The sequence below is a fragment of the Typopeltis vanoorti genome, chromosome 4, assembly GCF_054136105.1.
Source record: "Typopeltis vanoorti isolate ZY-2024b chromosome 4, IOZ_Tvanoo_1.0, whole genome shotgun sequence".
Lineage (NCBI taxonomy): Eukaryota > Metazoa > Arthropoda > Arachnida > Uropygi > Thelyphonidae > Typopeltis > Typopeltis vanoorti.
In genome coordinates this window covers 170,235,824-170,251,066 of record NC_143552.1, presented here as the reverse complement: position 1 = coordinate 170,251,066, position 15,243 = coordinate 170,235,824, and the positions used below count along the sequence as shown (strand labels likewise).

General features: G+C 37.0%; 1 protein-coding gene across 1 annotated transcript in view; it reads right to left on the bottom strand.

Annotated features, from left to right (window-relative positions):
• LOC150107842 (cilia- and flagella-associated protein 251-like) overlaps positions 1–15,243 on the bottom strand; it is a 619,793-nt gene that overhangs the window by 395,971 nt on the left and 208,579 nt on the right. Inside the window, exon 8 of the mRNA XM_090392197.1 lies at positions 12,679–12,756. Within this exon, the coding sequence (XP_090248323.1) occupies positions 12,679–12,756 (78 nt within the window). The remainder of the gene's footprint in view (positions 1–12,678; positions 12,757–15,243) is intronic.

Here is a 15,243-nt window from a genome sequence, read left to right as displayed (position 1 = left end):
TTACTCTGAAAATTAACTAACTACTACTACTTACCTGTAAGTCCTCTTGTACTTTTTCAACCAGTTTATATAAGAAACCTACCTTCCCTGGTAGATATAAACATCAAATTTCTACATCATACCTCCTAGAAAATCAGAGTTGTTGAGTCCTTAATTAACACAGCACATAATACTTGTTCTTCACCTTCATCCTTATGACAAGAGCTTCTCACTATCAAAGCTTTAATGAATCAAATAGCTACAACCCTCATAATACTCCTACATTCCTACTCTCAAGGATAGAATGTAGGGTTCTGAGCTCATATATTTCTGGTATTTTCCAACCTACAACAGACAGAATCTTCAAAATATTTTACCTAATACCCACATTTTTCAATTAACAAAATTTCTAATCTTTTAACCACAAAAGACAAACTTTCATCTGTGTCCTTGTGAATGTAATCTAACATACTTTGGACAGATAAGCTGTCCTGTGGGGGAAAAAAAGATTAGTAAGTTTTAAAAGAGGTATACCGTGAGTAGACATATCGATACAAAATAAATAACGGAAAAAACTCACGTAGAAAGATTATTGAATAGTATAATTTTCGCCTGTGTGTCACAGGCATCTTCAGTATATTAAGCTCAAAATTAAACACTAATACTATCTCCCATAAAGGGGATAGACGTAAGCTGTCGGATCTGTTTAAGTTAGGAGAATGAAGTAGAGTTTCACATGTTTCTTTATAAAAGCGTTCCATGAGAAACTGACTTTTGTGAAGAACTCTTGTCTTTCTCCAATGAACTCTGTGTCTAGTGAAGATGGCATGTTCAGAAAGTCCAGACTTTTCAGGTTTAAAGTATTCAATATAAGATTGGTGTTCTTCTCCTAAGGACAAGCTTCCACATCATCCAGGTGTCTACCAGATTCCGTGCTCTTGTGGATTATCTTATTTCGGACAAACGGGAAGATCTGCCTCTATTCGGCTAGAAGAACACCAATCTTATATTGAATACTTTAAACCTGAAAAGTCTGGACTTTCTGAACATGCCATCTTCACTAGACACAGAGTTCACTGGAGAAAGACAAGAGTTCTTCACAAAAGTCAGTTTCTTATGGAACGCCTTTATAAAGAAACATGTGAAACTCTACTTCATTCTCCTAACTTAAACAGATCCGACGGCTTACGTCTATCCCCTTTATGGGAGATAGTACTTTACAAATCAGCTCATCTTTCCTAACTTTTTATTGTATTTTTTTTTTTTTTTTTATAGGAAAGTTATTGACCTTTTTAGTTATCTTACACCAGCTGCTTAGGTGGCGCTTTTTGGAATTGTCAGTTAGTGTTTAATTTTGAGCTTAATGTACTGAAGATGCCTGTGACACACAGGTGAAAATTATACTATTAAATAATCTTTCTACGTGAGTTTTTTCCGTTATTTATTTTGTATCAAAGAGGATTAGTGCATATCTCTGAATACTGAAACCTCAAAAGTTGGGTTTTGTCCAATATGATATTGAGACCAAACAGCATCCTTTGGAACAAAGCTTGTCTTCACCATTAAAGCAGTTTTAAATGTGAACATCTTTCCAAAAAAAGTTCAGCCTTCTTACACGGGCCTCATTTAAATTGGAATGATTGCCTCTCTCTCTCTCTCTCTCTCTCTCTCTCTCTCCCTCCCAAAAGTCTGGGAGACTCTCATTCTATTTAAATATCAGCAATGATTTCTATTTGATATGATCCTTCTTAGTGTGCAGCACTAGTTGTTAAATGGCCACTAGTTGTTATCGATAAACGAACCTTGTATTTGGTTCATTGAATTGCTTGGTTGTTCCATTCTGATGACGTACCGTTAGTTTTGGTACAAAATATTTGTGCCACTTTCATTAAGGCTATTTAGTATAACATGTTTCACTCCCAATTACTATGTCACAGGTTCCATTAAAATTAATAATCAACTCTCAATATAGCAAATGCCATTATAGTGATCACAACAGTAACAAATTGCCAAGAAAGTTCAGAAGAAATCCAATAGCATTAATGCTATTCTGATGTGGAACTTTACTTTAGTCAACATCTAACCTTTTCCTTTCTCTCACTGCAAATTTCTCATAAGGAGAGTTCACTTTTTTTTTCTAGTAGAATAAATATTTATACTATTTCAAAGAAATTATAAATACACACAAGTATATAAACAAAAACAACACTATGATACAAAAGTTTCATTAATAATAATAATAATAATTTTATAAAAAAAAATTAGTTATTCAATCTTCATAATTCATATCCTATTTACAATATACACATTATTATTATTATTATTCAGGCCTCCAAGGAGTCAAAAGACTCATCGAGGGAGGTCCTTCCTAAGACATAAAGTCTGTCAAGACTCATCGAGGGGAGGTCCCCCCCTGAGAAACACAAAGTCTATCATACCACTCTTTAAACTCACTGACCATTCTCACTCCCACCACTCCATCAGGCAATGCATTCCACGGCTCAACCACCCTCCACACAAAGAAACCACTCCTTACCCTCTTGCTCACAGTTTCCTTTCGTAACTTCCAGGGATGGCCTCTTGTCATCACTCCTTCCCGCTGATCAACCAAGCGAAAGAACTCCCCAGTGTCAACCCTGTAACCACCTCTCAACAGTTTAAAAGTCTCAATCATATCACCTCTCCTTCTTCTATCCACCAAACTCTGCAGTCCACATTCTCTCAGCCGATCCTCATAACTATCCTTGTACAGTCCTGAAACCATCTTTGTCATCCGTCTTTGTATCATTTCCACAGTTAATTTATCCCCTTCAAATCCTGGGGACCAAATCTGAGAACAATAGTCCAAGTGTGGTCTGATCAGAGACTTATACAATGGAATGATAACCCTCTAATCTCTGCAGGTCAGTGTCCTTCTCATAATAGCAGCAATCCTCTGTGTTACCTTCACCACCTTTGCAATATGTCCCCTAAACTTCAGGTTTCTATCAATCATCAACCCCAGATCTCTTGTCTCCCCTACTTCCTCCAGTATAACTCCTCCCATAGAGTATGCAGCATCCCATCGATGTTTCCCAAACCTCAAGACCTTACATTTTGCTGCATTAAACTGACACCCCCATTCATTTGCCCATCTATCTAGCTTATTTAAATCCTCTTACAGGGCTACCACATCTGCACTATTACTAATAATCCTTCCCAGCTTCGCATCATCCGCAAACAACTGAATATCCCCCAGCAATCCACTGGCTATGTCATTCATATAAAGGTTAAACAATATAGGTCCTAGTACTGAGCCATGTGGGACCCCACTTGTAATCCTCTGCCTCCTGGAAACTGCTCCACCATACACAACTCTCTGATACCTATCAGACAGCCAATCCTGAATTCAGTTGACCAATCTGACATCCAGACCCATGTGCTGCAACTTAAATATCAGCTTATCATGTGGCACCCTGTCAAATGCCTTTGCCAAGTCTAAGAAAATTGCAGTATATGCCTTTCCCTCATCTAATGTTCTTGTAACTTTATTATAAAAGGCTAGCATATTGCTAAAACAAGAGCATCCTTTCACAAATCCATGTTGATTCTCACAGATAACATTACCCTCATCTGCCCAATGCTGTATACGTTCCCTCACTACTTTCTCCAAGATCTTAACAACTACTGATGACACACAGACTGGCCTATAATTAGACACTTCCAGTCTGTTACCACTCTTATGCAATCGCACTATCTTACCTTCCTTCCATTCCCTGGGCACCTTTGCCAAAGTCAGACTTTCATTGAAAAGCCACGTTAAAGGCACTGTCAATTCCCTAGCACATTCTCTCAAAACTCGTGGTGAAATCCCACCAGTCCCACAGCTTTACTGACATCCAGAGTACTCAGTATCTGAAACACACTCTCCTCCTGTACCTCCAGACCTCGAACCAGTCCTATCCCTCTAGCATTATAACTGACTCCTCTAGGATGAAATACTCCAATAAAGTGTTCATTGAACAATTCCACTATGTCCTCTGCATCTGTCACTCTGTTCCCATTTTTATCCCATAATATCATTCTTCCACAGTCATTTCTCCTCCTATTGGCCACATAGCTTAAAAATGCTAGGATTTTCTTTGGATCTTAGGGCCAATCTCCTCTCATATTCCAGTTTCGCTTTCCTTACCGCACTAGTCACTCTTCTGGCCTGTGTCTTATATTCCTCATGCATCTCTTCACCTGTCTCCTTATATCTCTTCCATAGCCTCTTTTTCGCATGCAATTCCTGTTTAATATTGATTGTCATCCACTTTACTCCAAATTGTGTCCTCTTCTTCACTCGTGGTATACAACTTACCATTGCTGATAACAAATATTCTTTCACAATTTCCCATGCACTAGTGATACCCCGGCCTTCCAATTCCTCCCTCCATGAAACTTCCCGAAGTTGACGTCTAAGACTATTATAATCACCTGCCTTATAATTCCACATAAGTTCCCGTCTCTGTGATACTCCTGCATGTCTATTCATTTTCCAAGTCAACACCATATGGTCACTCTCTCCAACTGGTGGGAGAGACTTCAACTCAGTTATTATCAACTCTTCTGATGCTATAACCAAATCCAAAACTTTTGAACCTCTTGTTCCCTCTGTTACATGTTGCCTAAGACATTTGTCCCTCATGAATTCTAGAAATTCCATTCCCCTATTGCTACATGCATCTTCCTCTCTCCAATTTATACTACTGAAGTTAAAATCTCCCATAACAATCATTCTTCTTGCACTTGCCAAACTTAGCTGTCTAAACATCTCCTGGTCCCCGTCCTCTGTGCTCCTGGGTCTGTAGCAACACCCCACTAAATATCCTGTCTTGCCAATCTCTACCTCACACCATATGCTCTCAAAATCATTTGTCTCACTTCCTTCCAAATTCTCCACTCTTAGAGGACATAGGTCATCACTTATCATAAGCAGTACCCCACCACCATGCTTTCCCCTCCTATCCTGACGAAAAATGCTATACCCAGCGACTTCTATTCCTGTTGTTATATCCCCTTCTGTCAACCACATCTCAGTGATCGCAATAATTTTTGGCCAGGCTGATGCTATCTGCGCCACCAATTCCTCTCCCTTATTCCGGATACTCCTGGCATTAGTATAAAGCATATAAATGCCATTGTTTCTATACCCAGCATTATCCCTTCTAGACTCCACTGGGCTCAGTGTTACTTGACATTGTCTCCCTTCTCCCAAGTATCCATTCCCACAAGAGGCCACCCCTGCTATCATCCTCCCTGGGACACACTGACTCGTTCAGAACAGCAATCTCTCCAGATGCCTACGTACTTCCTCATTCAAATGTAAACGGTCTCTCGCATACAATTCCTCTCTTTCCTCAAATGCACTCCAAGCATCCACATATACCAGTCCTCTCTTGTGACACATTTCGCTATTATGCCATTCAATATCACCGCTCTTCTGCTCAGCTCATCATTATCATACCTAGGCAACACGCACACTATTTTTCCTCTCTCTGTCTTCTTCCGTACAGTCTCAAGCAAAAATCTCATAGCTCTCGCTGCCCGACTTACATTACCACTCAAGTCATTCGTTCCTACCATCACAATCATCTCATCCACCCTTTCACCTCTCTTAATTGCCATAGCCACCCTTTCTATTGCTCCTCCTGGCAAACACTCCTCATGCATCCTATCTTGAACACCACGGATCATTGAGTCGCGATACATTATACCTCTTACCATTCCCTCGCTCCTATTGTTTCCATTCTCTCCTCTTCTTTCATTCCCATACCTCTCTCTTCTACTGTTTCCATTCTCTCCTCTTCTAGCACTCCCATACATCTCTCTCATTCCATCTCTCCTCTTCTAGCACTTCCATATCTCTCTCTCATTCCGTGTCTCCTACTGTTTCCATCCTCTCGTCTGCTAGCATTCCCATACCTCTCTCTCATTCCCTCTCTTCTGCTGTTTCCATTCTCTCCTCTTCTAGCACCCCCATACCTCTCACTCATACTCCCTAAATTCTCTCTCTCTCCTACTCTGATTCGCCTTGCATTTATCTCTTCCATTCTCCTAATCTTATCTTTCATACTTCTGCTCTCATTCACAAGACAAGAGAGAATAGAACTCTCCTCACAGCCTTTGACCTTGAATAATCACAACCCACTGATCAAACCACATGTGCACATATGTACATACAAATACTTGTTATATGCATAATACTATACAAAAATCATCACCTGTATCATAATCATGCATATGTAGTATGATTTATATACAACTAAGATAATTTTTTACATTTTTTGGTCACTACAGGGATTAAGTGTATAATTCTGAATATATTATTTTTTTATAAATATACATTTGACAGAGTGATCATTCAGGCTATTGACATTTATATAGTTAACACATTGCAGTCTGTTCAAAGAGTTCAGTATTCAGTGCTGAGTAAATAAAGGTAATGTTAAAAACAAACTATAATAATAGCAGTTATGAGGATTAGTTGATTAAGATGTGTTGAGTTGGGCTAATCTGACTGACTTCAAAGCTAAGGTTAGATTTTATGAAGAGAGTTTAATTAGCATACAATATTTATGCTGTTTGGTACTTTTTATGGATGGAATATAGGCATTGGATGCTGCAGTTCTGTGATTTATGAAGTGTATATAGATGTTAGCTGCTATATTAGATGTGTTAATATAGTTTCTGAACTTCATGTTTTAGTGTTCTGTAATTGTCTATGGGTTTTAAATTTTGTGGTGGGTTAGGTTGTTAAGTAACATGTCTATGAGATGCCATCTCGCTGCTGAACCATAAGAGTTATCGAAGCATCTAGAAGTGTTGCTGCAATGATGTGGAGTTTAGTAATTTGGACATTCTATATGTATGTCCATTTAAAGTGGCAGTCTATCTAAAGGCCAAGACAATTTCACATGTGTTATGGGTGTGATTTCAGGACAGTGGCAGCTGTTCCTATTGTTAATGCAGTGGTATGTATGACAGCAAGTAATTTTTTTTTTTTTACGTCAAATAACACTTTATTATTTGTCAAATAAATTACATACATATACTATACAATTTTGGAAATAATACTACAATTTCTCAAATATGGCTCAATTCAGATTCCAGTTTATATCTTAATTTGCACAATGTGCAATTCATACAGTATAGTACAATGATTCATGTATTATTATTTGTAATAACATGATATTTGTAATAACAAATGTTATTACAATAATATTTGTAATAACATTTGTAGTTCACAGTTACACAGGGTAGATTGCATGATTATTTCTTATAAAACACACACACACACACACACACACACACACACACACACACACACACACACACACACACACACACACACACACACACACACACAAAGGGGTGGGGTCTGGAAAGTTCTGATAAACCTCTAGAACAAAAATGACATTAAAACAACTCATATAACCACAGGAAAGAACATATCTTGCAAAAATTGAAGAAGTGAAAGAGTTAAGCTGGGCAGAAAAAAGAAAGAAGCAGGTGATTCAAAGGAATAATAAAGACCAACTGAACAAACAAGTTAAGGAGAAAATTATATATGGGACTCAATGATCAGGGGAGTACTTAATGAAAGTATGACAAAATCGTGTTTTCTGGGTGCAAAAATTCACAATATTAGCTATGCAATCCAGATGCAAAAAGGTAGGTCGAAGGAAATAATTGTCTTGGTTGGTACAAATGATTTGAGAGGCAAGAAGTTCAATGAGGGAGGATGTAAAGGAGTTGTTACAAGAGGCAAAACTGAAGAGTGAGAAGGTGAAAATTGTAAGTCTCATGCCACGCTATGATAGCGGTGAATTGAGGAGGAGGAGGGCATTGATAGCCAATCAATCTATGTATAGACTGTGCAAAAGGAATGATGTCGAATTTATGGATCTGTGGTTTCTGTTTGATGGAAAGAAGGATTTGTATAATGTTGATGGACTGTATCTAAATGATTTTGGTGTTAGGTGTCTGGAGAGAGATTTGTTCACCAAGCATGCCGAAGTGCAAATTCAGGGAAACTTAAGCAATTACAGTGGAAGCAAGTTGGTTTGTGTGAAGGCACCCATGAAGTGAGTGAGTGTGAGAATGACCATGTGAGGAATCTAGTCTTTCAAGCAAAATTATTGAATAGAGTAGTCAGTTCAGAAAATAAAGATGGGTGGGGGACTAAAGGGATGCTGCAGTTTCTATATACTAATGCCAGAAGTATCAGGAACAAGAGGGAGGAGTTTTTGGCATTGGTTAGTGCCAAAAATTATAGGCATTAGTGAGACTGGGTTAACAGCAGGTGATACAGTTACAGGGATTGAATGTGAAGGACTCAGTATTTTCAGGGAAAATAGAAAAGATAGGATGGGGGGGAGGGAGTACTAGTGATGATAGCAGGTAGAAGGGTGGCTGTTCGTTTGAAGCAATCTGGTGTGAGATTAAGGCCAGTAAGACAAAATATACAGTTGGTTGTTGCTATAGGCCAGAGAGTTCTACAGATGATCTGGAAGACATGCATCACCAAATTAGTACAATGAGTACAGGATGAGTGATTATTATGGCAGAGACAACTAAGGAGATATAGACTAGACTAAAAAGAAGAAAGATCACATGCAGGAAGGAAATAGAATTTATACACTTGCTAATTACTTAAGGTAGAATGTTATAGAGGGGACCAAGGGTGGGAGAGTATTGACCTGGTCACAGGATCAGAAGAGCTATCCATAACATTGCCTCCAATTAGCAAAAGTGACCATGCAGTCTTCACCTGAGAGACTGTAAAACATGAGGAATATTCTATTAAGAAGGGGTATATCTAGAACTACAAGGCAGGTGATTATGACTTGCTTAGGAAGAAGCTTAAATTTGTGCCATAGCATTAAACAACTGCAGGGTAAGGATGGCAGTAGTACATGGTATGTAGTTAAGGATCATCTAGAGCAGTGGTTCTTAACCTTTTAGTAGTCATGGCCCCTAGTTTGTAGTAACATAATAACAACAACAACAACAATAATAATAATACTTCTTTTTTAAATAGTGGTTTTACTTTCTGATTATAATGACCAAAAAAAATCAGAAAACAGAAATCAACTTTACTTAAATATTACTGTAAAAGCTTTACGGTGTTTATATTTAGGAAAATCAAATAATGCTCTTTGTTTGCTCATTTTATAAGGGGGTAAATTTTAAGAAATAACAAATCAGTATCCTAGCACTGAAAGTTTTGAAAAGTAATTGCACTCAAGTAGCACTTAACAACATTAAGTTCTATGCATTCATACTAGTATTGTTTGAAACTTCAGAGAATCACTTCTACCACACATTCACACATCCAGTAGGCAGATGTCACGACTTGAGGTGTTGCCAGCAGCAAAACGTTGACTTGTGGTGCCACCACAAAAGAAACCACTGCATTAAACTGCATAATTCAGATTATTAATACAAAGTGATACAAGTTTGACACAAAGTAAAATAAGGAGCAAAATATAATTATTTTAAGAGATTTCAAAATTTTAAAAACTAGAAAAGCTCTATAAATTTTCTGCGACCCCCTAGGGGGCTGTGGCCCATCAGTTAAGAATCACTGATCGAGAGGAAGAAGTATTAAATTGTACCTAGGATAAGGAGGATTAATCAGGTGGGAGTTAGATGGATGAGTAATATTGTTAAGCATGAACTGCAGAAGAAGAAAATGCTGTGGAAAGTATATAAAGAGAACTAGCAAAGATGACTAGCAAATTCATGAACAGTACAATGCTCGGGCAAGAAAGGTGACCAGCATAGCTAAGAAGGCAAAATCAGATTATGAGAAGAATCTAGTCAAGTAGGCCAAAGGAACTCCCAAAGAGTTCTTTCGTTATCTGGCAAGCAAGAGGAAGAATGACCACAGAAGATTAACCTTAATGAGTGATGATGGTTACGAGGAGGCAGAAAAGAATAAAATAGCTGAATTACTGAGTAACCACTTTGCAAGGATATATCATCCTAGTGAGATTACTGCTTTAACCTATGTTACAGACACTAATGTGAGAATAGAGGTGGATGAATTGGAGGAATTGGTGGATGAATAAGAAATAACAAATCAGTATTATAGCAGTGAAAGTTTCAAAGGGATTCTTAGGATATTGCAGAATCTCAATATAAATACAGCTGTGAGATTAGATGGGATATCAGCTCGGGTTGTGCAAGAATGGCAATGCCTTTGATTAGGCTCTATAATTTAAGTCTCGGCTCTGGTAGAGTTCTATAGGAGTGAAAAGAGGGGAGAAAAATTCCTTTGCATAAGTGAGGTTCTAAGACTACAGTAGACTGTAGATTAATTATAGTCCAATCAGTATCTCAGGCATGATGATAAAAGTACTAGCAAAATTGGTGAAAAAGAGAATTCAGTAATGAATAGATAAAAACATGATACTGTATGAGGGTCAACATGGCTTTGTGAAGGGTCGTATTAATTTACTAACTTTTTGTAATAGAGTGACAGCTGAGTTAGATAAAGGAAATGGCTACCTGATGATTTTGTAGGATTTTGCAAAGGTATTTAACAGAATTCCACATGGAACTCAGTTATACAAATTAGAACAAATCGAGATGGATATGACACTGGTTAAGTAGAGTGTGGCTGCTGGACAGATATCAAAAAGTAGTATATGGAGGGGTAAAATCAAAAAAAAAACAAAAAAAAAAACAGGTGACTAGTGGTGTGTAGCAATGTTCAGTGCTGTGACCATTGCTGTTTAATTTGTACATAAATGATATGGGAAATAACCTGAAAGGAAATATTCAGTTGTTTGCTGATGATACGAAATTATGTAGAGTAATAGTTAGTCAAGGCAATGTGGAGAGCTTGTAGAAATGTTTAAATTGGCTGTCAGTATGGGCAAATGTTAATGGATGTCAGTTTAATAAGAAATGTAAAGTTATGCATTTTGGGATAAATAGTTTACAACCGTGTGTTTTTCATATTGCCGCTATCTGCAGAAACTTTCTGGAAGTAATAGTTTCTTTTGGTGGCATGTATTTTGGCTTCTTGATTTCTTGTCTGTTTATATAGTGCTTGTATTTGAGTGTCAGATAATTTTTTAATCTCTTCCAGAGATTTTTCTTAAGGACAATGCTGTGCAGTAATTTGTTATTTATACAGGAGTTTGCATCTGTTTGCTTTCTTATTGTAAAACATTTTGTTGACTTTCTGTATATTTCTGAAAAATGGTGTGAAAAGTTTTCATACAAAGTTATTGGATCCTCTAAAGTAAGAAGTCTGTTCCGATCTGTGTTTATCATGAGGTCACATATAATGCTTTTCATTATAATGATTGAGACTGGTTTGTTTTGTAGAGTTCTTGTAGAGCAAGTGAGACTAGTGCAGTGGAAAGTGGTGGCTATTAAGTAATGATCTGCTATTTTTGTTATTATTGATGATATGATTGATGCATAATTTTGTGTGTTTCTTAGTATTTAATCTCTTGTTGTGTAGCTTAATTTCAAGTTAATGTTATACTGACAGAGTATATCTAGGTAGATATTTGATGGCAGTAGAGGTAAGATCAAACATACTAATGTTGAGATCTCAACATTAAGGCAATCTATAGTGCAAATAGTGTGCAAATAACATTTATCCAGGTTTATAGTTCACAGAGGAAATTTTAAGGGTTTGTGTCCAGAAGTCTATATATTGCGTTAATAATGTAGCACAGACTTCTAATAGTAATGTTTCCACATGTTCAAAGTTAGATGTAATTTCAGCAACACCCCTCAACTTTCCTTAACAAAGGCCATAATGACACTCTCTCTTTCATGTTTTCTACACCAGATGTGTCAGTGAAAATTGGTGACACTGTATGCATGCGACTATCATTTACAGAAATTTCCATTACAATTATTATGTCTGTGTTAGTCAGTATGTCATTAAGCAGTGCTATTAGTGTCTGTGTTTCTTTATACTTATGTTAGAATGTAAAATGGTGATTTCAGGGATTGCATGCAGACTGATTTTCAAAGTGCTTAATGTCTCGTAAAAAGTTGCCTGAGAGAATTTTCTTTTTGAACATGTTCACCTGGGTTGCGGTGGCCATAACAATGTGCATGAGAGGTAGTAATAATGATAATAATAATAAGATGTTTTAAGGATACTTGGGACATAAAGACCAAATAGTATATGCACGTAAACACAAGAAAGATATTTAATTAACCAAATATTTCGGTCTGGAAATAGCAGACCATCTTCAGTGGCACTACAAGAACAGGTTTTAAAAAAATATACAAGGTGGAATACTAACAATAGATCATTTAAAAATAGAACAAGCCACGTGATGTTATATCACAAAGTATTAAAGGGAATATTTTTAAGCAGAGACATGATTGCAATAAAGATATTAATTAATAATATTAAATAACATAAAATTAATATGAATTAATGAGTTATCCTAATTAGACTTTCCCAGATTTTTGATATAGATATACAGTCATTCCAATTCAGGTTAGGATGATGGAGTAAGGCTTTTCTTTGAATAAACATTCAAATTTATAACGGGATCTATATAAGAGGAGAGTTTTTTGACCAAAGGATGTTGTATTTGGTATTTGATGTTGTATGAAATATTTGGTTAATTAAATATCTTTCTTGTGTTTACGTGCATATACTATTCAATAATAATAATAATAAGACCTTACCATCTGATAAAATATGACTCTGGCTGCACTAGTCGTTGCAAAATAATTACTGTTTAGTGGATGAAATGTAAAATGACCCTAAAAATGAAAAATATACATACAAATTTAAATGAATGTGATCAATAATCATTTAATAATAATAATAATTATTATTATTATACTGGTATACTTGAGAAGAAGTATAAAAATACTTGTATAAATATTTCTATAGCTTGCTTGAAGTATATTATTATTAAGAGAGACCTCTAGGGAGTCAGAGACTCATCGGGGGAAGCCACATATCTTGAATTCATTCACACTGCTTGCCCTCACAACATCTAATGGCAATCCATTCCAATCACGCACCACCCTCTGAGAGAAAAATCTAGCCCTTATACCCTTCTTGGCAGCATTCATTCTCAGCTTCCAAGGATGTCCTCCTCGTCCTTTCCCCACTCTCCATAAATTGGAAAATCCCATCAATTGAAATCATGTATGAACCTTTCAGCAGTTTGTATGTCTCAATCATATCGCCCCTCTTTCTCCTGTTTCCTAGTGTCTGCAGTCTACAAATTCTCAATCTATCTTCATAATCAGTATTCCACAATCCTGATATCATTTTTAACACTCGCCTTTGTACTCTGTCCAATATACCAGAATCATAACGGAAACCAGGAGACCAGACCTGCGCACAACAGTCCAAGTGAGGTCTTTATCAAGGCCTTGTAAAGAGGCAAAATAACATCCTTATCTTTACATGTGAACATTCGTTTCAGCATTGCAATTATCTTTTGAGTTGTATTTGCAATCTTTGCCACATGGCCCCTAAACTTCAACTTCCTATCTATTAACACTCCAAGATCCCTAGCCTCATCAGTTTCTTCTAACCTAATCCCACCAATATAATAGACATTGGATATGTAATCATGCTGAAGTGAATGACTTTACATTTACTGACATTGAACTGACACCCATTTTCCCATGCCCACAATTCCAGCCTATTCAAATCATTCTGCAAGGACTGCATATCAGGAGCATTCCTGATTACCCTGCCCATCTTTTCATCATCAGCAAATAACTGTATGTCACTTGTAAATCCTTCCCAATATCATTAATGTACAAATTGAATAACAGTGGACCAAGCAATGATCTTTGTGGTACACCACTTGTTACCTTTAAACCTTGCAGACTCAGATCCCCCGTACACCACTTTTTGATATCTGTCAGTCAGCCATCCTCTTATCCATGCTAATATTGTATAACCCAAACCCATTTTCTCCAATTTATGCAGCAGTCTGTCATGTTGTATTCTGTCAAAAGCTAGCAAAATCCAAAAGTGTCATGGTGTATCCATTCCCCCTTAGTAAATCCACGTTGTTCATTGCAAAGTAGAGATTCACTGTCAACCCATTTCTGAATACGGGCCCTAACTAATTTTTCCAAATTCTTCACCACCACTCCTGAGATATTAATTGGTCGATAGTTTGATACATCGGTCTTTGCACCACCCTTATGCAATGCAATTACCATACATTCCTTCCATTCCTGTGGAATCTTCTCTGTTCTGAGACTCATATTAAACATCCTGGTCAAAGGAATGATCAATTCAGCTGAACACTCTTTTAGCACACGTGCTGATATTCCATCAGTCCCTATTGCTGAAATCGAACCAATATATGAAATATATTAGTTCGATTTCAGTAATGAAGGTTCGCCATCGTTATCAAAGAACGGTAGCATAAAAGAAATGAGTCAGTGTACTAGCTGTGAAATGTAAGGTTTGCGGAGTGCGGTCGGAGTGTGGTTAGATGATAATAAAGGATTGAATGTGTGTAGAAAATGTAGGGAGAATGAGGAATTGAAGTGTGTTTTGGATCGTGAGTGTGATATTTTTGTCAACCTTCAGAATGAAGGAAATAGGGATATGACAAGAAACGGCAAGGTTGTACATGAAAATTGTGAGAGTGTGAATGTAGAAAGTGTGAATGATAGTATAAATGGTTTCTCAGAGAACAAAAAAGATGAGATAGATGCATTGAGTGAGATCGCGTTGTTGAATAGTGCGATAGAAAGAGCAAAACAGCAGCTAGAGTGCATGAACAAAAGTAGACTGAATGAACCAACCAATAATAAAAGGTATGACAGGAAAAAAAAACGTATAAATGTGAACATGAACAAAATGAAGGATAGAGTGCTGTATGGAGACTCGTTAGTACGAGGTGTGTTAGTAGAGGATTTGACAAAATCGTACCAACCTGGTGCGACCATAAAGGACGTAACTGCGTCTATTAGAGAGCAAAAGGAAAGGGTGAAAGAAATGATTGTTGTGGCAGGTACGAATGATTTGAAAGGAGATAAAATGGAAATGATAGAAGACCTGAATGAATTGTTTGAGGTAGAAAAAGAAAAGAGTGAGAGAGTTAGAATGATTAGTCTTTTGCCACGGTATGACAGTGAAATGTTTAAAAGGAGGGCTATAATTGCAAATGACTTTATGCGTGGGTTAAGTATGACGAGTGGTGTGGAATTTGTGGATGTGTGGAGTGAGTTTGATGGGCGAAAGGATCTATATAAGATGGATGGCTT